Source organism: Talaromyces stipitatus, genomic scaffold (genome assembly GCF_000003125.1).
Source record: "Talaromyces stipitatus ATCC 10500 scf_1105507295487 genomic scaffold, whole genome shotgun sequence".
Lineage (NCBI taxonomy): Eukaryota > Fungi > Ascomycota > Eurotiomycetes > Eurotiales > Trichocomaceae > Talaromyces > Talaromyces stipitatus.
This window is the reverse complement of record NW_002990120.1, coordinates 430,256-451,856: the sequence shown is the minus strand read 5'-3', so window position 1 is coordinate 451,856 and position 21,601 is coordinate 430,256. Positions and strand designations below refer to the sequence as shown.

At 47.1% G+C, this 21,601-nt stretch overlaps 9 protein-coding genes across 9 annotated transcripts; 5 read left to right on the top strand and 4 right to left on the bottom strand.

Moving 5' to 3' along the window:
* Nucleotides 1–84: 84 nt before the first annotated feature.
* On the bottom strand, nt 85–2,095 carry TSTA_053720 (lectin family integral membrane protein, putative). The gene is made up of 6 exons (XM_002486924.1): nt 1,665–2,095; nt 1,541–1,607; nt 1,415–1,485; nt 1,184–1,364; nt 425–1,130; nt 85–376 (listed from the first exon to the last, which is right to left on the bottom strand). Exons 1-6 carry the CDS (start codon nt 1,748–1,750, stop codon nt 249–251), a joined length of 1,239 nt encoding a protein of 412 aa, XP_002486969.1. The 5' UTR covers nt 1,751–2,095; the 3' UTR covers nt 85–248.
* Nucleotides 2,096–2,264: 169 nt separating this feature from the next.
* On the top strand, nt 2,265–4,134 carry TSTA_053710 (glucosyltransferase; the record flags this gene model as incomplete). Its single annotated transcript, XM_002486923.1, has 6 exons — nt 2,265–2,424; nt 2,487–2,565; nt 2,624–2,817; nt 2,873–3,366; nt 3,417–3,556; nt 3,610–4,134. The coding sequence occupies exons 1-6, from the start codon at nt 2,348–2,350 to the stop codon at nt 4,132–4,134; spliced, it is 1,509 nt and encodes a 502-aa protein (XP_002486968.1). The 5' UTR covers nt 2,265–2,347.
* A 2,063-nt stretch (nt 4,135–6,197) lies between these two features.
* On the top strand, nt 6,198–9,689 carry TSTA_053700 (DDT domain protein; the record flags this gene model as incomplete). Its single annotated transcript, XM_002486922.1, has 5 exons — nt 6,198–6,281; nt 6,335–6,437; nt 6,496–6,512; nt 6,562–8,153; nt 8,201–9,689. The coding sequence occupies 5 exons, from the start codon at nt 6,198–6,200 to the stop codon at nt 9,303–9,305; spliced, it is 2,901 nt and encodes a 966-aa protein (XP_002486967.1). The 3' UTR covers nt 9,306–9,689.
* A 455-nt stretch (nt 9,690–10,144) lies between these two features.
* On the top strand, nt 10,145–11,406 carry TSTA_053690 (mitochondrial carrier protein (Leu5), putative; the record flags this gene model as incomplete). Its single annotated transcript, XM_002486921.1, has 2 exons — nt 10,145–10,351; nt 10,420–11,406. The coding sequence occupies 2 exons, from the start codon at nt 10,145–10,147 to the stop codon at nt 11,404–11,406; spliced, it is 1,194 nt and encodes a 397-aa protein (XP_002486966.1).
* A 513-nt stretch (nt 11,407–11,919) lies between these two features.
* Nucleotides 11,920–12,972, bottom strand: TSTA_053680 (uncharacterized protein). The gene is made up of 2 exons (XM_002486920.1): nt 12,358–12,972; nt 11,920–12,299 (listed from the first exon to the last, which is right to left on the bottom strand). Exons 1-2 carry the CDS (start codon nt 12,951–12,953, stop codon nt 11,963–11,965), a joined length of 933 nt encoding a protein of 310 aa, XP_002486965.1. The 5' UTR covers nt 12,954–12,972; the 3' UTR covers nt 11,920–11,962.
* A 207-nt stretch (nt 12,973–13,179) lies between these two features.
* On the bottom strand, nt 13,180–15,269 carry TSTA_053670 (60S ribosomal export protein NMD3). Its single transcript, XM_002486919.1, has 5 exons — nt 15,074–15,269; nt 14,970–15,019; nt 14,824–14,915; nt 14,484–14,769; nt 13,180–14,417 (listed from the first exon to the last, which is right to left on the bottom strand). The coding sequence occupies exons 1-5, from the start codon at nt 15,139–15,141 to the stop codon at nt 13,342–13,344; spliced, it is 1,572 nt and encodes a 523-aa protein (XP_002486964.1). The 5' UTR covers nt 15,142–15,269; the 3' UTR covers nt 13,180–13,341.
* A 182-nt stretch (nt 15,270–15,451) lies between these two features.
* On the top strand, nt 15,452–17,574 carry TSTA_053660 (uncharacterized protein). Its single transcript, XM_002486918.1, has one exon. It carries the CDS (start codon nt 15,456–15,458, stop codon nt 17,496–17,498), a length of 2,043 nt encoding a protein of 680 aa, XP_002486963.1. The 5' UTR covers nt 15,452–15,455; the 3' UTR covers nt 17,499–17,574.
* Nucleotides 17,575–17,845: 271 nt separating this feature from the next.
* TSTA_053650 (peroxisome biosynthesis protein (PAS10/Peroxin-12), putative) lies at nt 17,846–19,379 on the top strand (the record flags this gene model as incomplete). The annotated part of the gene is made up of 2 exons (XM_002486917.1): nt 17,846–17,903; nt 17,959–19,379. 2 exons carry the CDS (start codon nt 17,846–17,848, stop codon nt 19,377–19,379), a joined length of 1,479 nt encoding a protein of 492 aa, XP_002486962.1.
* Nucleotides 19,380–19,435: 56 nt separating this feature from the next.
* On the bottom strand, nt 19,436–21,516 carry TSTA_053640 (DUF1237 domain protein). Its single transcript, XM_002486916.1, has 3 exons — nt 21,127–21,516; nt 19,862–21,057; nt 19,436–19,778 (listed from the first exon to the last, which is right to left on the bottom strand). The coding sequence occupies exons 1-3, from the start codon at nt 21,264–21,266 to the stop codon at nt 19,507–19,509; spliced, it is 1,608 nt and encodes a 535-aa protein (XP_002486961.1). The 5' UTR covers nt 21,267–21,516; the 3' UTR covers nt 19,436–19,506.
* Nucleotides 21,517–21,601: the final 85 nt, after the last annotated feature.

Below are 21,601 nucleotides of genomic sequence, written 5' to 3'. Positions count from 1 at the left end.
CTCTTTAGTTCCATATTAAAATTATCCAAGCTGAGATTAGTGGGCCTTCCTTTTGTTATAGCCAGGTTCCACCGTAGATGAATTCAAAAGTAGAACTATAACTGTAATTGTTGTACAAGGACGATATGCTAAACTACCAAGCTAAGCGACCGACGAAGTTGACAACAAACCGAGATACTTTTCTAAATACACTATATCGTTACCATGATCTCTTCCATCGTATAAGTATATATACAGTTCAGACCGAATTACAAGAATTTCTTCGGCATTCCGTTGCGTCGACGCTTGTAGTACACATAGGCACCCGCTAGGAACAGTTGGAAGGCAATCACAACGCAAATAAAGAGACCCATGCGTGGTGTTGTAGCGGTAATCACTAGAATTCATCAGTAGGGCTTTTTTAGCTTAAGGAATAAGAACTCACTGTTGAATATAGACGTTTGCAAAGCTTCGGTCAGGCTGACGTGGGAATGTTCAATGGCTTTGTGAAGCCGAGTAAACTCATTACGGTAATCCTTTCCAGCATTGTCGCGTTGTATATCTGATAACATGGTCTCAATACGTCGGAGACGGTCATCGATGGCGTTCAAGCGAGCATCGCTTTGAGGTGATGAGTCTGACGATGAGGAAGCGGAACCGGTCGAAATCCTGTTGAGAAGCTCTTGGTGACGTTCATTCATGTTTTGCACGATTTGAGAGACTTCTTGACTAATCTGGTAAATGCGGTTGTTCATATCGTCGAGTGAGCCGAGATTGATTTGGTTGCTTGTTGACCGACCCTCGATAGGCGCCTGCTGTTGTTGCGTAGTTTGTCCCCCGAAATGCGCAGTAGCTTGTGCGCCTGATGTGACGACAAACTTGAAGATTTCAAAAGAGTCTGGATTATCAGGTGTGGCAGCAGTAACACCGAACACGTTGCCAGCTGGTAAGGCAACTTTCGGTGTTTGAAAGCACACCTTATCATCGACCGTCACCTGAAAGAGTGAACTGGACTGTTCGATTTTGATAACGGACGGACGCCCAAGGTTACGATAAGCGTAATCGCAGTGGCCAAAGGCCAAGCTATCGACATTGGTGTGCTGGTTGTAGGCTCTTGTACCATCGTTCAAAAAACCACGAATGCTTCCACCCTGTAAAGAATCAGCCAGTTGTAGCCAGACCATATATCACTTGAGGTCCTTACCCTGCCTCCGTGGGTGTCAATTGTTAAGACAAATCCATCGAATTGTCCAACCGTATAAATGCTCGACGCGCCAACGGTTCTTTCGCCGTCTTTCACATACCATAGTTGAAGGTTGCCACTCCCCCTCTCCTCACCACTGGCTCTAAAATGGAACTCCGTAGTCCATTCTGAAAGCGAGAGACTATCGTTCATTAGTAAAATCATAACAAGGTAGGGTTAGTGAGTTGATACCCATTTTCAGCCCATATAGAACCTCGTGTATGGCCAGGATACGGGGGTGTTAGGATAAGCTTGTCCGAGAGCTTGAGGTTTGTTAGTTTGTATTCTACACCTCTGCGCATAGACGAGTAAACATACTATTTGTGGTTCGTGGCCCTCGCCTTTTATTTTCCAACCTGGAAGACTATCTCCACTCGGAGAAAATCTAGGTTAGATAGACATTAGCTTGGCTTATTACTGCAGTTGTCGCATAACAACCTACCTTGAGCCATGTCCAAAACTGAGTGTGTCAATGATCGACTGTGCGCTGACGGCAGTCAAAAATGCAAGAGCGAAAGAGTACTTCATTCTTGGTGACAGCCCCCAGAAATAGTCTCGCGCGACTCGTAGCTGGGCGATATATACTTGTATGAAACAATCAATTGTCCCTCCACTGCGCAAGAAAATAATTGTGACTTTCCGAAGAGTCAGGCTTGTGTTGAAGGGAATAACTCTATCTATCAGGAGTCTCTCTTCTTGCGATTCGCCAACGAAGAGACAATGCTAGTGGTTACCCAGCCAGCTACAAGCACAATAACGCAGATGCGGACCTCCCTCAGAATTGAGACGACAGAAGTGTCAAACCGATGAACAACTTCAATATTCAGTGGAGCAAGAGTGTGACGAACTGCAACGTCCGACATATCCATGGACAGGGAATGAGCTTGTCGGAGCACGAAGATGCTTTGGATGTTACGTCCAGAGAGCATCGGCCCGCTGGCCAATCAACTTCTTGACAGCTTGGCCTCTCAGGGAAGCTAGGGATCTTGGATCACGTGCCTCGCCGGTAGTTTAATTCTGGAGCGGCTTCTTTGGGTCTAACAGTCCTCACTGTGTTTGCATCATTCGCACACGCCTTTGCTGGTCTGTGGCTCAATTCTCGTTGCGCGATGTACAATTGACCCAATGCCTGAATTCTACCCCTCGTTGGCGCAGACCGCCGTGGTGGCGGCGGCATTCAAGGTGCTTCTGTTTCCTGCATAGTATGCACTGCCTTCCATGCTCGCCGGAATTTTCGCCTTGCTCAATCTGACGTTCTGAATAGCAAGTCAACCGACTTTGAGGTGCACCGCAACTGGCTCGCAATTACTCATTCTCTGCCTGTGCAGGAGTGGTACTACGAGGTACGGCATTATCTCATGCATGGCCGACAGCCCCTCTAATCTGATCTATGACTTTTAGAAAACATCCGAATGGACCCTCGATTACCCCCCTTTCTTCGCTGCATTCGAATGGATTCTTTCCCAGTTCGCATACTATGCCGACCCGGCAATGCTAGTTGTGAATACCCTCAACTATGACTCGTGGCAAACCATTTATTTCCAACGTGCTACTGTGATTGTTACCGAATTGGTATTGGCAAGTGCGTTGAACGAGTTAGTATATTCGTGGCTTCCAGAAAGGAATAAAGAACTCATATATAAACAATAGATATGTCAAGTCCGTTCCCAGCTCCGGCAAACATCTTGCGCATATTGCAAGCCTCTCAATCATCCTCTCTCCGGGCCTCCTTATTATTGACCATATACATTTTCAATACAATGGCTTTCTATACGGTATCTTGATCCTGTCCATTGTATGGGCAAGAAAACAGTCAACAATGCTTTACAGCGCGATTGCGTTCGCTGCACTGTTGTGTCTAAAGCACATCTACCTTTACCTCTCTCTGGCTTGGTTCGTCTACTTGTTGAGAGTATACTGCCTGGATCCGAAATCAGTGTTGCGACCCCGTTTTGGAAATACAATAAAATTAGGGATTGCCGTTGTAGCTGTCTTCGGTCTCGCATTTGGTCCGTTTGCCTACTGGGGTCAGCTATTTCAGTTAAAAGACCGACTGTTCCCGTTTTCTCGGGGCTTAACACACGCTTATTGGGCTCCCAACATCTGGGCGCTATATGCATTTGCAGACCGCGTTTTGATACCACGTACGAACTACACCATCCAATGGAAATTACATGAAACTAACAATGCTTAGTTGCTCCGAGACTGGGAATGCCGGTGGACTACGAAGCCGTATATAGCGTGACTCGTGGTTTAGTAGGAGATACGTCATTTGCGGTCTTGCCAGAAGTCACAAAAGAACAAACCTTTGCTCTTACTTTTATATTCCAGCTGGTACGTTTACCTGACGCGTTGCTGCCCCCGTTTTCTTGAGCTGATTGATCCAGTTATGTCTCGTCAAACTCTGGTTGCGCCCAACTTGGGATACCTTTGTGGGAGCGGTTACTTTGTGTGGCTATGCCTCCTTCTTGTTTGGCTGGCATGTTCATGAAAAGGCCGTCCTCCTCATTATCATTCCTTTCAGTCTGATCGCACTCAAAGATCGCCGATATCTCGGGGCCTTCCGGCCATTAGCGGTTGCCGGACACGTCTCTCTATTCCCTCTTCTTTTCACCGCGGTTGAATTCCCCATTAAAACTGCCTATACGATTTTCTGGCTCATCCTATTCCTCTTTGTATTCGATCGAGTAGCACCCGTCCCAGAGCGACCGCGCGTGTTTCTTTTGGATCGATTTTCGTTTCTGTATATCACTATCAGCATTCCACTGATATTATATTGCTCGCTCGTCCATCAGATTATCTTCGGCCTGAACCGGTATGAGTTTGTACCGCTCATGTTCATGAGTTCGTATTCGGCGGTGGGCATTGTGGGCAGCTGGCTCGGTTTTATGGTGGTGTATTTTACTAGCTAGGCAGGTTAGATTGATACCCTATACAATACCATCCCAGTGAACGTCTTATAGTTTATACATAGTAGTAGTATATCGAGCATGATTTTCCGCGTAAAAAGCCTTCCGCCCATGATAATTGCCCGATCCACTCGACTCCACTGCTGGTCCATAAAGGGATTAGTCCAATGGCCCCACAGCCAATCATCCAGCTCAAGTCAATTTTCAGACAGGAGATCACAACACGACAACACGTCTCTCTGCTTTTGCCGTGTTCGATTGATCATTCAGAGGTTGCTCGATTACCTCGGAACGATGAGCATAGAGTGTGCGTACGACTGCATATTAGTGATCTGTTATTGTTGGCAGATACCGTGCGACCGTTGAGTGCTGGTCGGTGTCTGCCTTCAATTAGGGTTTCGTCGAATCTCGCGTGGAAAAGTCAGATGACGATTGTGCTATCAAGAGACAGACAGTGCTGAAAAAGCAGAACAGATATTCCAGAGAGACATAGAGAGAGCATGCTATTATTCAAACTAAGCGATTGTGCTGTCAGTCGATGGTGATTCTAAGGTATGGGTTGCCACTCCTTCCAATGACAGAACCTCGTATACCATCTTTCACGATACGTAGTGCGATCAATTATCTTGAACGAATAATCACGGAATGACTGTCTTGAGGTTTTCCCTTACCCTTCCAGTGGTGACTTGATGAGCGATCGACTGCGGAAGGACGTATCGAGCTCTCACTGTACCTTGAGAGAGATAGATACTTACTCAAATAGGAAATAAATGCAGCCAACAAAGAGGCTGTGAAAAGTCCAGTCGATGACCAGGTAGATTCAGATCAAATGAAGTATAGCCGTGTCAAGGATTTTACTGTGTTGAAAGGCTTTGATTACTTTCGTTTGTGGCAGGTCAGATCCAAGTGGACAGTAGATCCTAGAGATTCTCCTGAACGGTCATGCCCACACGGGAGGGGGCTGCGTAGGGAAATCTCCGACAGACTTGAATATCATCATTACCGATGGTCTTCTGAAGGATTGTAGCTGATTGCCTCACATGCGACGATTCCAACGAGGGTAAATACATAGACCATGAGCTGAGCGTACTTCTACCCAGCGCGGCCGGTGTGTTGGGGGTGAGTGAGAGGGTTCTGCCAAAGAGAGGAAAGACGGCGCGGGACCGGTTCCCCGGCGCGTTCTAGTACGCCCGTTCCTTCTTCTCCTCATCTGGCCCAATGAGCGTGCGCAGGGCCTGTAGTTTCCTTCTTGGCCTCCACCAGCTTCCTTCCTAATGGGCGCCTTTTTTCCTCTTCCTCTTCTTCCGTATTTTCTCTTCTCTCCTCCAACTCACAGCATCAACATTATCTCTCAGCTTCTCATCCCTCTACTTACTTCCAGCTTTAAGTACTCATCTCCACATACTCTTACAGACAGCTCAACGGTTTTATGCGTATGCGCCCCGCTTCGAAAACGCGTTCACTCCAATCCTTTCATCCTCCTACCGAGCTCCCACTCACCACGTCTCGCTGCCGAACGACAACGCGCTTCTCCAGTCAATATCGAAGCTTCTTTAAGTTGCTTCCGATTACCTACTCGTCCAAGTGAGCGATTCTGCGTTTTCTGAACGCGTGCGGGGAACAACAGTTGTACGTCACTTCAATCCGGATACATCGGGTTGTTCGAGCTATCTCGCGTGCGAAAACCGTATACCCGTGCGGAATCAAAAACCCTAACATCTAACCCTGTTAGCTCCGCGATTGGGAATTCTTTTTTGGGAAACTACACCGCTCCATCCGATCTATGTCGGGGGGTTATTGTTGCACCCGGCCATAAACCACCATGGTAGGAGGCCGACTGTCCAGTCTTTCAATCATCCAAACAATAATAACCAGATCTGCAGGTATTATTCAAGAGGAAACCCGTCCAATACCTTCCCCGGCCAACAATCGAAGATGATAGCTCGGAGGTATGAATTTTAGCCAGGATGTTGGGTATATATAGAACTGATTAGGCCGTTCATTAGGTCTGGGTCATCCCAGAGACAAACGAAGTTTTCACAAACTATGAATCCTTTCTACACCGGATGGACTTTTACAAACAACGGCGATTTATTTGTGAAATCACGGGGCATTCAGGCTTGACATTTTTTGAGGCTCTTCAGAGTGAAGTACGCATATTTCCATGAAGCTACTACCTGATTGTTTCTAACGGCTAGAACAGGCGACGGAATCTCGAGAGCTCAATAGCGCTTTCCCAGATGCCTTGAAGGAACCCATTCTGAGGAGAGTACAATTCTCAACCGTTTCCAGAGTTGACCATCTAGGTACGTTATTTGGGAGATGCAGTGTCTGACTTATAACTAACTACGGCCTTGCGGATAGTCGATGAAATTTTTGAAGTAAGCCTCGAACTTTTCGTTACTCGGGTGAAATATTAATACACTATAGGAGTTCAAACAAGACTTTTACCCTGGAGAGCATGTCACCACGGTTTTGGAGGACAACACTCGTTTACACGGCATAATTCGAGACAAAATGAGCATTCCACGACAGTATTATCCGGACGGCGGCGTAAAGTCGGAGGCATATGCTCGGTATCTGATCAGAATCGATCGCTCTCACGAAGAGGCCCTCCTTGATCAGGACCATATCACGCGTGACCGGAAGACCTTCTCCAAACAGATGCTTCGCGCTTTTATTAAGAACAATACCACCCGCGAATCATGGAGTGGAGCACCGTGGCTAGTTAAACCAAACATTGCGGAAGAATACAAGATCGAGACCGAAGTTCCAAAGCATCTTCAGTACGGTGCACGTGTTGCTGAAAAGAAGGCGATGAAGAAGGCAGATCAGGAGGGACATTTTGGATTCTTCTCGTCGAAGAAACTTCCCGAGCTCAAACCAGCTACCGGCAACGCTCCGAAAGTCAAGCTGACTCCTCAAGAACTGGCGAGAAATAAAGCTGAACAGTTTCTAGAATATCAACGCTCACTGAACGGCGACCCGTCGTTTCTGGTTGCTAAACAAAACGGTATGACCGTTAATCGCGCTACGAAGGATGCCGAGGCAGATACAAAACTCCCAGCTGTTCCTACCGTTGTTATCAAAACAGCACCTCCCCCTCCCCCGGTCATCAAGTATCCAATTGAGGATTTAGACCTCAAATATGATCCTGAGCGGAGAACTCGTCCGAAGTTGAGCTTTTCGCTTGACCCTTATCCAGGCTTTTCGGACGACAGCGATTTATTACAAGACGAAATCAAGCCCGAATCAGTTAGCCATTTCCTCGAGACTTGGAATACCTTAAATGTATACTGCGAGGTTTTCCAGCTGGACTCTTTCACTTTTGACGATTTCGTGGAAGCGATTCGTTTTTCCTCTGAGGAGGTGACTTGCGAACTTTTTGTTGAAGTCCATTGTGCAGTCCTCAAAAAACTAGTTAACGCCTCAAACGACGATGACGGTGCAATTCAAGTATCGCTGCCTGATTTACCACATGGCTCTTCTGATGACTCAGGTTCCGACGAAGAGGAAGAGGAAGAGCCTAATCCTGAACCAGAACCAGTTGTCACTCGAATGACCACGAGAAGTAGTCTGGCTAAAGCCGAGGCCGCTAATCTGCAATCACAGCTTGATGCCGGTAGTGGAGCGGACTTGGGAAAGCCGCTACTCCACCGAGCTGTGGCTCTATTCGAGCGGTACGATTGGATTGACAAATTGCGGAAACGCGACTTCCGGAACGGTGGATGGGAATTGATTATGGCTGGACTCCTCAATCAACTGTCTGTGCGGCCGAAGATGGAAGCGGTTTGTGAGGAGATCTTGAAACATCTCATCCCAGTCGATATTGAGCCTACACAGGAGAGTGTTGGCCAGCAATACTTGACTCTCAATGTCAATCTCCGCATCCGTGCACTACAGATAATCTGCATGCTTAGTCTGGAAACCAAGGCTATAAGGAACTATCTCGAGGAATGTAGTAACCAGATGACAGAGTTCCGGAAGGAGAAGATTGAGCACCAACGTGCTCGGAAGTTGGCGTGAGTATATGCTGATCAAATTAGATGGACATTGCTAATTCTTTCAGACTCGAGGAATTACGGAAGCTTCATGCTGAGCGAAAAGAGCACGAACCTGAACCGGAGAAGGATGAGAAAGATAAGGACAATGACAAATCAAAAAAGGAGACGCCATTAGAGGACGAGAATCTGGACTCCATGCTGACTACGAATGCGGAGGATGATGTAGATACTGATGAGATCATGGATACGGAGGACGACAACCCCCGAGGCCCATCACTTCGTGGGGGAGTGGACCGCATTATGGAGCGCAAACGACGGCGGGAAGCCGAGAAAGAACGAAGGGAGCAGTTGGCGAAGCAGCCAAAGGGGTCTAAGCAATACCAAAAAATAATGAAGAAAATAGACGAGGTGGAGGCCAAAATTGCAGCTTTGGAGGATGAAATTGCGGTGATTGATAATGATCTCCGCGAGGCAGATTGTCCGAGAACTAGATGTCTGGGTAAAGATCGCTTTTGCAACCGATATTGGTGGTTTGAGCGCAACGGTATGCCCTATGAAGGTCTACCGAACAGCTCCACTGCCGATGCAAAGTATGCAAACGGCCGACTGTGGGTTCAGGGACCTGACGATATGGAACGCGAAGGATTTTTGGAACTTCCTGAAAACCTCAAGAAATTATACGCCAAGGAACACCGGGTCAGTCCGGCTGAACGCAAAGCTCGTGAGGAGGGTGGAACAAGCCTCCCAGATGCCCACCACTGGGCATATTATGATGAGTCCAGTCAGTTGGATGAGCTGATCAAGTGGCTTGATGCACATGGCATTCGAGAAATGAGGTTACGAAAAGAGCTTCAGCTTCAACGAGACTTCATTTCGAAGCACATGGAAAACCGTCGTCAGTACCTGACTCAGACTGCGGAGAGGGCAGAGTCCGAGGAAATTCCAGCAAAGCGTATGTCTACCAGGACCAAGACCTACGTTGACGACGGGAAACATCGATGTCTCAAGTGGAAGAACACCACGGCGCTGAATGAAAACGGACACCTTCATGTCGACGCAGCCCGCCCTACGAAGCGTGCGAAGAGGGCAACAGACGAACCGAAAGAGCTAAAGGCGACCAGTAAACAGACCAAGTCTCTGAGTCGACAAGGATCACGTTATAAGTCGTGAGGGCAGAGCAATGGAATTTCCTTCTCGCTCCCCCTGAGTGAACGTTCCTACAGTGTATCATATGTGGATTTGCGGCCATATGGGCGGTTTTCGATTATTTTCTTTGCTGGAGTTGGAGAACTTTTTTCTGGTTTATACATCATTGGACAGAGCATAGAGACGCGGCGCACGAGGCAGATTGTTCGATATAGACATCTCCCTAGGGCATTGGGTTGGCATGGTTTGGCATCATCCGTGTGGGTTTTGACGCGGGAGTTTGGCTGGAAGTATTGGCTCGCACTGAGTAGTGTCTGTTGGTACTACTAATCATTGGAGAATTAAGAAGCAGCATATACTATTTGTCATCTATTGAGATCAGAGAAATGGACATTAAGCAATTTTGCAGTAGATCATTCTGTAAGCGGAAATATTGCGCATGATGCCAAGACTTGCCGTGTCTTTCCGCTGTGGCTCGGCTAAAGGTTTACCGGCGGAAGTAATGGCAAACTCCTTCAGTTGTCATTTCTACCCCAGATCTGGAGATGAAACAGATTCTGATCATTGTGTGTACAGAATGTTATTCTTTGTCATATATATCTGAGTGGCGGTCTTGAAATATTTGTGGCGCAAAGGAGTGTGTTATAAACACTGAGTCCCGTGCTTTTCTGATTGCCGAACATCTTCCGAAAGACATCATCACCGCGCCACTTTAGAAGTCACATACATCTACTACAAACATACTGTGTGGATATACCTTTCAGATCATGTGTTACTCATATCAATCACATAATTTGGTCATCACAATACGCAAATAAGGATCACGCCTGTGAGATTGCTGTTCACGACTGTCGGATAGAGTCATGGAAGTGTCCCGACAGGCGTCGACACTGCGCTCGTCGGGAATGTCTGACAACCCAGAGGATGCCACAGCACCAGTTGCAGCAGACAGAGTCTTGTCGAAGGAGCGAACCGATAACAGCACAGTAACAGACGTCAAACCAGTCGATAAGCGAAGCCTCGACTATGTACTCCGGAGTGGATTGGCAGGAGGGTTGGCGGGGTGTGCTGTAGGTTCATACTGCTTTTTTTTGGGGAGAGACAAGAGTTGCTAATCCGAGTGCTTGGCGATGTCTAGGGTAAAACCGTCGTTGCTCCCCTTGATCGAGTGAAAATCCTATTTCAAGCGTCAAATCCGCAGTTTGCTAAATATTCCGGAAGTTGGTCAGGTCTGGCCCTGGCTATGCGCGACATACATAAATACGAAGGTTCTCGTGGTCTTTTCAAAGGGCATTCAGCGACCTTATTGCGAATATTTCCTTACGCTGCCATAAAATTTCTTGCGTACGAACAAATTAGAGCGGTCATCATCCCATCTAGAGAAAAGGAGACACCGTTCCGGCGTTTGATTTCTGGAAGTTTAGCTGGAGTTACGTCGGTTTTCTTCACATACCCACTAGAAGTTGTCCGTGTGCGCATGGCATTTGAAACGAAACGAAATGCGCGCTCGTCCTATACTGCCATTTGCAAGCAAATATACCATGAACAGGCTTCTTCGCGGCCAGTGGCTGCAAGCGCCGGTCCCAATCAGTCGGCCACCATGGCCACCGCTCAGACCGTCTCAACATCCATCAACGCCGTTACACCTCGGTCCGGTCTCGCCAACTTCTATCGTGGATTTGCCCCTACCATTCTGGGTATGATCCCATATGCCGGCATATCATTCTTAACGCATGATACCGTAGGAGATATACTCCGTCTTCCTGGCCTTGCGCAATATACCACAATACCCGACTCAGATGCCCCTCGCAAGTCAGGGAAACGGCAGGGCAAACGTCGCCTGCAACTTACTGCGTCCGCTGAGCTGTTCTCTGGCGCTGCTGCGGGTCTCGTGTCACAGACATCAGCGTATCCGCTCGAGGTGATTCGCCGACGAATGCAGGTCGGTGGTGCGACGGGTGATGGTCACCGGCTTAGCATTGCCGAGACAGCTCGCAAGATATTTTTGGAGCGAGGTTTTCGTGGGTTCTGGGTCGGTCTTACAATCGGATACCTCAAGATTATACCCATGAGTGCCACTAGCTTCTTTGTCTATGAGCGGATGAAGTGGTACCTTGGAATTTGAGCTCAGCCGGGTTGAATATCGTTTCCTTCGTTTAGCAGGCTATAAAGTCTGCTGTACGGCATGCACAATATCCAGGAATGTAACGAGGTTATACCTTTAGGCTGGAAAGACATTCAGGAATAAGCGAGGGCCAGTCCATTCTCATGCGCATTTAACAAGCGTCACCACAACACTATACTCGTGAATATTAGAATTCAGAGACTAGAGTCTTGTATGATCTCCGTTTCCCACTGTTGAGTGGATTCTTTTGCATGCCCGAGTGCAGATATATAGATATGATACCCAAGCCAGCAAAGTGCTTTTTAGAGTGCATGATTTTGAAGACTGCATCTCTATCAAAAATTGTGTAAATAGCATACATACTACTAGACACATTTCTTTTTTCTACATCTTTGTTTGTTCCTAGTACCTGGACGTCTCTTATAAGTTAGGCTAAGCTCAGCAGTACATGTAACATTGGAAGATTTTCTCGAAAACGAATAGATTAGGTATGCAACTATGGTATATTGGCAGAAGTGATACGTGACATAACTCATTCAACAGAAACAAGATCTTCCTAGAAAATCTTTCCAAGAACTCTTTTGGCATCTGCCCCGATAGAAGTAATACCTTGATCCTCTTTTCTCTGCTTGACTTCATTCTGCCTGAAAACCCTACGAACTTGCAATTTGTCCAGTGCTTCGCCATCCGCATTATTATTATCATCATTGGCCTGCGCCTTCTTCTTATCCTCCCTCTTCTTCCGAATTCCTTCGACGACTTTGCCCTTCTCAACACCTGATAGGAACACCTTGTCCTCCTTGCGTGCACGCATATCCTCAATGCGCTGTCGAGCTTCTCGCTCGGATCTTTCACGTTGTACTTGTTCCATGAGATCTGCCCATTTGAAGCCCCTATTTCCACGTATCGGTTAAAAACATCCAAACCGGAAACAGCCAATGAAAGACTTACTTGAGATACTTCATATTCCAAATATCATCGTGATACCAACCCCCTTTTTTTCCTCCTACAATATTCGCATTTAACGTCTCCGCACATATTTTTGCAGTCTTCTTCGACTCGAACTCCACCCATCCATCTGCATATGTTTTACGCTTATTATTGCGTCGCCCACTACCACTCGTGGATGGCACGGCGGGAGTAAGAAAAACCTTTGTAATAGGTCCAAACCCTCGCTGGACGAGGAGTGTCTTGAGGGCCATTGGTTTCAAGTAAGGTGGTAATGAGGAAAAGTAGACCACTCCGGTTTTGTTCTTCTTGGGCGGTTTGTTGAGTGGCTTGAGGGGCTTTTGTTTTGACTCGAGGTTCGAGGCTTCGTTATCATTTTGAGTGTGCGTCGATTCATCTTGCTTGTTGGAGGTCGCTGGAAAATCGTTGTTGTCGTCGTCTTCTAGATCCGAGAGGTTGTTATCGCTATCTAGAATTTTTCGTCGTTTTGATGCTCGGGTTCTCGATTCCTCTGCGGCCTCAGAGTCATATCCATGATCGCTTCGGTCGCCATCACTTTCTTCAATATCGAGGAAGTTATTCCGTTTCTGTGAAGACATTTTAACTGAGACTTGATGTGATATGTGAAGACTTTAGATGCATTGACGAGTCTGGTAGAGAAACTTATTTTTGGGTAGTAATCCACCGCCTTTATTTTTTGCCGACATAATTTTCACTTTTGAGAATGATTGTGCCAATCACGTAAAGGCGGCGAGTGAATTATTGAAATAATATTTGACACCGTAGAAGAACGTTGGCAGCTACAAATCAACAAAGCGATCATTTAAAATACTGAAGCATCAATTCTAAGGTATCAAGTCGGTACTTTTGTATGTACTTTCCAAGTTTGAATAGTGACTCCACAAACGCCTGATATCTAACCACAAATGCACATTTAGTCCATTCATTTCTTCATGACATCCTATTTTTACCATATCCAGATGCAAATCATTCCGCATCGTCCATATTCAACTCATCAAACTCGTCCAACAATTCGTCCATGTTGATCTTCGGCACCTCATCGTCACTACTATCATCGGCCATTTCATCCTTCTCCTCGACAACGTCCATCCTATCAGGGCGGGGGCGAGTCTCGTTCTTGGCCTTATACAGAGACAATGTGCTTCGAAGCTCTTGATCCTCCTCAATATCACGCAGGAACATCTCAAAGTCGGCCTCAAGGCGATCTGCATCTTGCTTGCGCCCAGGCTCCTCCTCTTCATAATTCATGCGCTTGAGTTTCCAGTTGCGCGACTTGGGCTTCTTCTTACGAGCATAGTATTTCCTGACTAGCACCACGTCTGGGATGGTGGAAGCGTACTGGTTGCTCTCTTGAATAGCGTCAAAATTGGGATCATTAAAATTCGTTCCAGTCAAGTGATAGCCGAGTACGGAGTCTCCAACGTGGAGGACGCCGCCCAAATGTGTTCTTGTGAAATAGGAGTTGTCGTTCACTCCCATATCTGAAGCACGCGCCACTGTAATCTCGGCCAAGAAGAAGCGTCCCTTTGACTCGCCCACGGGCTCAATATCCATGACGACAAACTCAACTAGTTCCTGCACGTCGGCTAAATTCTTGAAAGGCTGTCTCCAATATATGGCAGATGGCACTTCAGCTGTTTGCAATGTGTTGGGATCGAGGAGACTGATCGAGGTGCCGACTCGGAAGCACAAAGTCAACGGATTGATATTTCCCAGCGATCTTGCCATTTTCATCGGAAGAGCGACAAGATCATCTTTACAGATGGGTATCAACTCGACGGAATATGTAATCTTATATTGTCGTACCGAGGTATGAATATCCATCGATATAAGTTCTTGAGACTTCTTAACACGCACGGGCACCACGGACGACAAGAAATCGACCATTTTCTCGGCATGGTTTCTTTGCGAAAAGAAGAAATCTAAACCGTCCTTGGCCTCCTTAATGTTGATTGTGTCTCGGTGAGCATTGTGTTTGAGCATTAACTGTTCGAGGTAGAGGAAGCTTCGTTTGTGGGGGACTTTCTGACGGACTTGGACACCTATACAAATAAGTTCAATCATCAATTGGGGCTTTTGACTGAATATGACTTAAGGTTAATACTCACAAGCTCGCCACGAATGATGGGTGAAAGACTTGGCGCAGTCAGGGCACTGTTGTGTAGATACCACATATTCGACCTCAAAAGTCTGTTGGAGAATCGTGCCCTGGAACGCCTCCTGTTGTATTGTGATCTTGACCTTGATACGACGCGAATGTGGTTCGGTCCAAATAAAGCTGGCATCGATGATACGGACTCTCGACAAGCCTCGAAGTTTCCGGAGACACAATGCAAGTAACTCTCGCGACTCGAGTGCTGCACTGACCCATGTGTTTGGTGGTTGGAGCCATCGCTATTGGAAATGTAAGTAAGCCATATAGACCTAGCGATATATTCCTGGACTGACCTCGCAATCACGACAGAAATGAAGAGCGGATTCACGTTGAACATCCTGGCTGATATCAACGGTAAGTTTTATACAATCATGGCATAATGCGCCTTATCAGCGTTAGTTCCTGTATCAACAGATCACTCATGATGGAAAGCACTTACCAGCTGAAATTGTGCCGTCTATAGGAGCGCCACAGTTGCAACAAAGGATCCTGAAAGGAAGATTAGCAAAATTGGCATGTTGAACAACGACATGGGATACTCACGTCGCTTCCGGCTGTTGCTGGGCATTATAATCCGTAATAGGGACACCGGGGTCCAAATCCATCGACATGTTGATGTAAATCTAAACAGGAATGGATATAAAATTGTTTGATGAGGAGAAAAGTGAAAATCACTCTTTCGTCTCGTTTTATTTGGAGGAAAGTAGTGAGACTACTAATAATTAATCATCACAAAATCGCGGGCGTACGACTTTTGCCCCGCCGAGGAATAAATTTTGTGGAAGAGATAAATGTTTGCGTTGTTTGCACTTGGCTACTTATCAGGAGTTTGCACTGTTTGCTCCGCCTCCTGATATCAAATCGTCAACGGCCAACATCGACATCCTTACAACATCTCGGTCTGGCAGCCACATAGCACATCAAAATGGCTGCTGCTGCCTTAATAAGGAGCACACGGTGCAATACATGTCGTCGATATCTGCTCCAGTCTTTCACCCGAGTTGTAGGTCTAACCGCTCAGAACTCGCGATTGCCGAACGAGCCCCAAAGAAGACAATTTTTTACTACTCCCTATTTGAACATCAAATCATCCCATCGTCATTTATCCGATCGAGATGCTTCGGCTGCATCTAATAATGAATACTTCATAACGAATGAATCTGCGAATTCATCTCAAGCTGTGCCATGGTATTTGCAGGTGGAACCAGTCATTGAGCCTACTCATCCCGCAGTAAGACAGCAGGAGATTCCAGCTGTTCCTGCAAATGCACCCCCGATCACGCAAGAAATACTGCAACATCTCTCACTCGAAATCGGTTTGGATGACATGGTCCTACTGGATCTACGAGGAAGAGATCCCCCACCAGCCTTAGGAGGCAATGTTATTATGGTCATTGGAACCGCCCGAAGCTTAAAACATCTGAATGTGTCTGCAGACCGCTTTTGTCGATGGCTAAGATCCACATATAAACTTCGACCGTACGCTGATGGCTTACTTGGACGTAACGAACTGAAAATCAAACTGAGACGCAAAGCGCGCCGTGCCCGTCTTGCGAGCAGTTCTGGGACAATTTCGGATACATCAGATGACGGGATTACTACGGGTTGGATATGTGTGAACGTTGGTAGTGTGGATGACCCAAGTGTCGTTCAGAATATGAGAGAAGGCGGCTTTGAAGGATTTGGCAAAGTCCAGGGAGGTACAAGGATTGTCGTTCAGATGTTCACGGAAGATAAGAGGGCGGATGTTGATTTGGAACAACTCTGGGCCCCCAAGGATAACGTCAAAGCCGGGGATTCCGAAGAAAATCATTCATACTCGACTGGAGGAGATTATCAGGTGCGTTCAATGCCGCCTATAACCAGCGAAAACAACTCTAACCACCCGATTTCCAATGTACCAAGACCATTGCGTCGCGTCGATCTTAGTCAGAGACGAAGTTTCTCTACTGGTGCGGGACAGCATTCAGCTCGAACGGACGTGGACCCAGAGTCCGGCTATGAGGTGGTAGACGCAAAGAATGAGTCAAGTCGCCAGGAACCTCCCCTTTCTGCAATATTCTCGACTCTCAAGGAAATGTCACCAGAAGAAACCATTGAACAGCTAGGGAGTGGTCCGGAAGACAAGAATTCAACCGAGTTTTTGCGAGATTGTTATTCATCAGTGGGGACTAGCCACAATGGTAATTCTGCATTGCGTTTGATGCTCGGTGCTGCCGGGGTATCTGCTCAACATCCAGGCTACACGAAAGAATACTTGTGGACGTTGTTTTTGGAGCAGACTGCTTCAGGGTACAGAATAAGTGAACCCTTAGGATTTGAGATAGCGTCTGCGTTCCTCGTTCCACGCCGCCTGGATGCAAAGGAACAGGGGAGGACGGCCTCAGAATTTGTCGATTTCGATATTGAATCCGCAATGCGTGTTATGGATAATCTATCTCTCAATGGAGAAACAATAATCAGGAAACATCGCGTTTACAATATGATGTACGAAGCTTTAATCCTGGGGTTACGCAACGAGAGACTTGATGATGTCCGGCTAAAAGCTCTGCGGATACGAACATTGATGACTGAGATTGGGCTTGACTGGCAAAGCGAAGATACTCGAGAGACCATGCAGCTAAGATTGCTTCTTGGCGATGTAGACGGTTTTTATGAGATCTGGCATGCTATTGCCTTCAATGAAGGCTCAAGAACGGCTGATGATTATGAATTACTGTTCCGAGTCCACGCCGAGGCTGGAAACCCGGTCTACGCACGAGAATGTCTGGGTGTTTGGATCTCGATGATGGGAAGAGAGGATCCTCCAGTCCTGCCGAGCGCTAGTATTATCTCCGCCATAGCAAGATGTGCGCATGTTGCAGGCCATGATGCTGACACATTTCGTTTATTGTCCGCTTCAGATGAGTGGCGGGAGGTAGAACGGCTCATTCTAAGTGACCTGAGAACACTAGAGCAGTTGACTTAACTGTATTATATTAGGCTGTATAGTCCGTATGCTATATTTTGACTCCAGGAGTATCATACTGGTACTTCTAGCGATCTTAATCATGAAAATTCATTTCCCCTTAAAGCCAATCTATGATAAGACAATTTAGGGTTAGGGCATGGGACTGCGGGATGCGAACCTCGGCTTTCCCGACCTCACCTCTATCATAAAGCAGTCTACCCGATTGCTCATCTCTCATTCCTCCGAACTCCTATCTAAAACCATAGAATTGATTAGCGGCACATAGATTGCTGTTGCTCTTTTCATATTTTGAATTCTGATAATGTGACGCTCATCAACCAAGTTCTGATCTCTTAGTCGCAAACATGGAATACACATCCAGCCTGCAGAGTGAACTGGATGACTTGAAACCATCGCTTTTCGGTACGTTTCAAGCTTTGGTCGAAGAAGAACCGGAAAACTAACACCGCTTCTATAGAACTTCTTGCTGAGGAACAGCTTTCCTCCCTTCTTCCCCCTTCAATCCGGTACCTACTAGCTGTTGCGACCCATCGACATCCTCGGTATCTTCTACGCATCCTCAACAACTTCGACGAGCTCTACGCTCTCCTTTCACTTGTCGTTGAACGATACTACCTCCTCACCTTCGGCGGCTCATTCACAGAAAATTTCTATTCCCTCAAGCGTGAGCGCGTACTCTTCACAAAGAATGGCGAGATACCTCGAGCGCAAATCGGCGCCGCGACAGCAGTTCGAGAGAGCCTAAGGTTACGTACATCCGATGTCTGGAAAAATCTGGCTATCATGGTGGGATTGCCATATCTCAAACGCAAATTGGACGAAAGCTACGACATTCATGTTGTACCTCAATCATCCTCTCTCCTCGGCGGACCGAGATACAACCGTCATGACGATTTGCCGCCCAACCCGACAATAAAACAGCGTCTCATGTTCTATTATAAATGGTTCCTTCGAAATGTTTATCCTTCTGTGAACGCGGCATATTATTTCTCTATACTGGCATTCAACCTTGCCTATCTCTTTGATAACACAAGATACTCTTCACCGTTCTTATGGTTGATTGGAACGCGCATTCGTCGCCTGGGACCGGCCGACCACCGCGCCATCGCAACGGCCATGCAACCCAAGCCTGGTAGCAATAATCTCCGCCAGCGTCCCGGGTCAGGATTACTCGGCCTATTGAGCCCCCAAAATATATACCCACAACTTCTACAGTCATTACGATTCTTCCTTCCAGCATCAATATTCGCCCTAAAATTTCTCGAGTGGTGGCATGCGAGCGACTTCTCGCGGCAACTAGCTCGCAAAGTCACCGAGACCCTTGATTTGCCTGCTCCAGTGGTAACTGGCATGATAGACCCTTCTTTAAAGAAAAAGGCCACCAACAACAAAACCACCACATCCCCTTCACCGAACTTGAAACCAGCCATTAAGACTTCAGCATCCCGCCGTCAGCCACCCATATCATCAACTTCCTATCTCCCCATCTTTACAGTTCCAATACCAGCTCCGGATTCTGATAATGCAGGCGCATGCCCAATCTGCCTCAATCCGCTCACGAACCCTACCGCATGTCAAACCGGATATGTGTTTTGCTATGGTTGTGTATTCCGATGGCTGAATGGCGACCATGAACGACAAATAGATTTCATGAATGGAGTAGACGGCGGCGCAGCCTGGGATACTCCTGATGATGATGTGGGCGACTCTGAAGAGAATGACCAGGATAAAGGAAAAGATAGATCAGAAGCGCGTAGCGTATCCGCGGAGTCAAATAAGAATCGCGAAGGGAAGTGGGAGAGTGGGAAGGGAAGATGTCCTGTGACAGGCCGGAGGGTATTGGGCGGTACGGATTGTTTGAGGAGAGTTTTAGTCTAGACTGGAGATTGTATATCTCTATGCATATGATATGTCATCTAATAATGGGGAATTATGAATAGATATAAGGTTGTCATTCGTTATCTACTGTCCAAGTCTGTTGAGCTGATGCGCTGGGTCAGGTCGCCTATGTAGGAACAACGTAAGGCGTACTATCATTGAAAATCAAGTGTGGTTTCTCCTCGGCAATCTTGAGAATGGTCTGCGAGAACAGGGAATTGGCCCATGCGAACCATGGTCTCGTATAATCGGTAATATTGTTGACATTGATGGATTCGTGAATGAGCCCAAGGCGACTGGAATTGATTACAAGATTGATACAGTCCATAATCTCGGTATCATTGTCTGTTGTTTGCGCTTGGACGAGAAGTGACATTGGCCACGCGGTTGTTAGACCCTCTGTCAGATGTGTATGGTTAGCGACTGTTACTTATGTCCCCTAGAGTCTTCCCAATTCATGTCTCATCAGTGAGAGCACTCACCATGAGGGCCGCCAATGCCGTGGAAGGCTGACCCGCTCAAGTAGTAAGGATTTCCGTCGGCACTCAGAACCATTTTGCGGGTGTTCTGGTATGTTTCATCGTTCACATCCAAGAAGCCCAAGTACGGAAGAGCCAGCAATGAAGGAATATTGGCATCATCCATGACGTTGCGTCCTCCGTACCCATCAACCTCAAAAGCGAAGACCTTGCCATACGTCGGGTGTTCAAAAACACCATGCTCCCAAACGGCCTTGCGAAGGTTGACTGATCGCGTACGGAGGCCCTCGACGAGGGTCTTGTTTCCACCCACTGCCTCCAGAGTATCAGCAGTCCTTCCCAATTGAACTGACATCATAGCGTTGGCAGGAATAAAATATCCAAAGATGGTCGCATCGTCACTAGGACGAAAAGCACTACGAATGAGGCCAACACCTCTGTTCAACGGATTTCCTTCGCCGGTGAGACTGAGGGTTTCAGTTCCAAGGGTGGTCTGACGTTGCCATGTGTAAATATTGGTAACGTACTGACCATTGCTGTCAAATGTGGGTTGCGCCTCCTCATCCAGCGTCTTCAGAACGGTATCCAATGCGGTATACCAGCGGTCTGAGAGATACTCGGTCGATTTAGTTGCATTGTAAAACTGGTTTCCAAGGGAGAGGAAAGATGCCAATGAGTCAAGTTCGTACTTGCACTCGTAGACGAATGAGTGGTCATAATTAGGGGTGACAGTGTCAATTTGTGTATTGTTGGTCGGAGCAAGACCGCTTGGGGATGGTGGCTGGAATGCACCACAAAACGGATAATTGATGATAAATTCCGCCTGGGTGTTGATAGCACCAAGAATGAGCTGATATAGGGCTGTGTCGGACTTTGCTAGAGTCTGATAGTTCATGAGTTGGTTCACGCTATCACGCAGCCATTCTGCGTTGATGTCTCCAGTGATGACGAAGGACTGAGTTCCAGTCCATGTCGCCTTAGGTGATCTTTTATGCACCCAACTGCCATTGACGTGCCACGCAATCGTTGTATCCAATGTGTTCGGTAGGGCATTGGTAAACAACATAGCGAGATCTGGGTCCACCAGTCGAGAAGTCACGTCAGAAATGACCTTTTCTACGGACTCGGATACGAACGTCCGGCATTCTGCCGTTGGGCGTTGAAAAGGAAGATGGAGTGGTCCATCGCTGTAGGGAGAGCTTTAGAAACTCGTTAGTGTTGTATATTCCCTCGCATAAGCGCGTCCCTTGGATGAAAGCTAAGCTTACTGTGGAGATTGGGAATAATCCGTGTAATCGGGGCAATCTCGACGCGCCAGAGCTGGTTTATGTAGGGCCGCGGCATTCGCTCTAGGGAGTACAGAGAGAGCAATTGCGGCTCCAATGGCCGCAGCTGTAGATACAATCATGACTGCTGGAGAGTGCCAAAAGTGGATGTTCGCGCAAGTCCACCTATATATACTGGTAGATTCGAGGGAAGTTCGAGGGAAGTAATTGAGGATCAGCCCTTCAAATAAGGAAAACAGGAAAATCGCCGAGCATCCCCCACGCGAGAGGACTGGAGAGCTTTGGTGGTAGCATTCCAGTGGCCGAGCTAATGCGGGATGGGATGAAAGCTGGGGTATGCCGTATAGAGAAATGGTAGGATCTTAGTCGTACGAGGTAGTATCGTGAGAGCTACAACTTAGAAGGGATTTAAAGTAGGGGGAAGCCCTTATTGATTTGTTTATTTGGAGGTGACTAT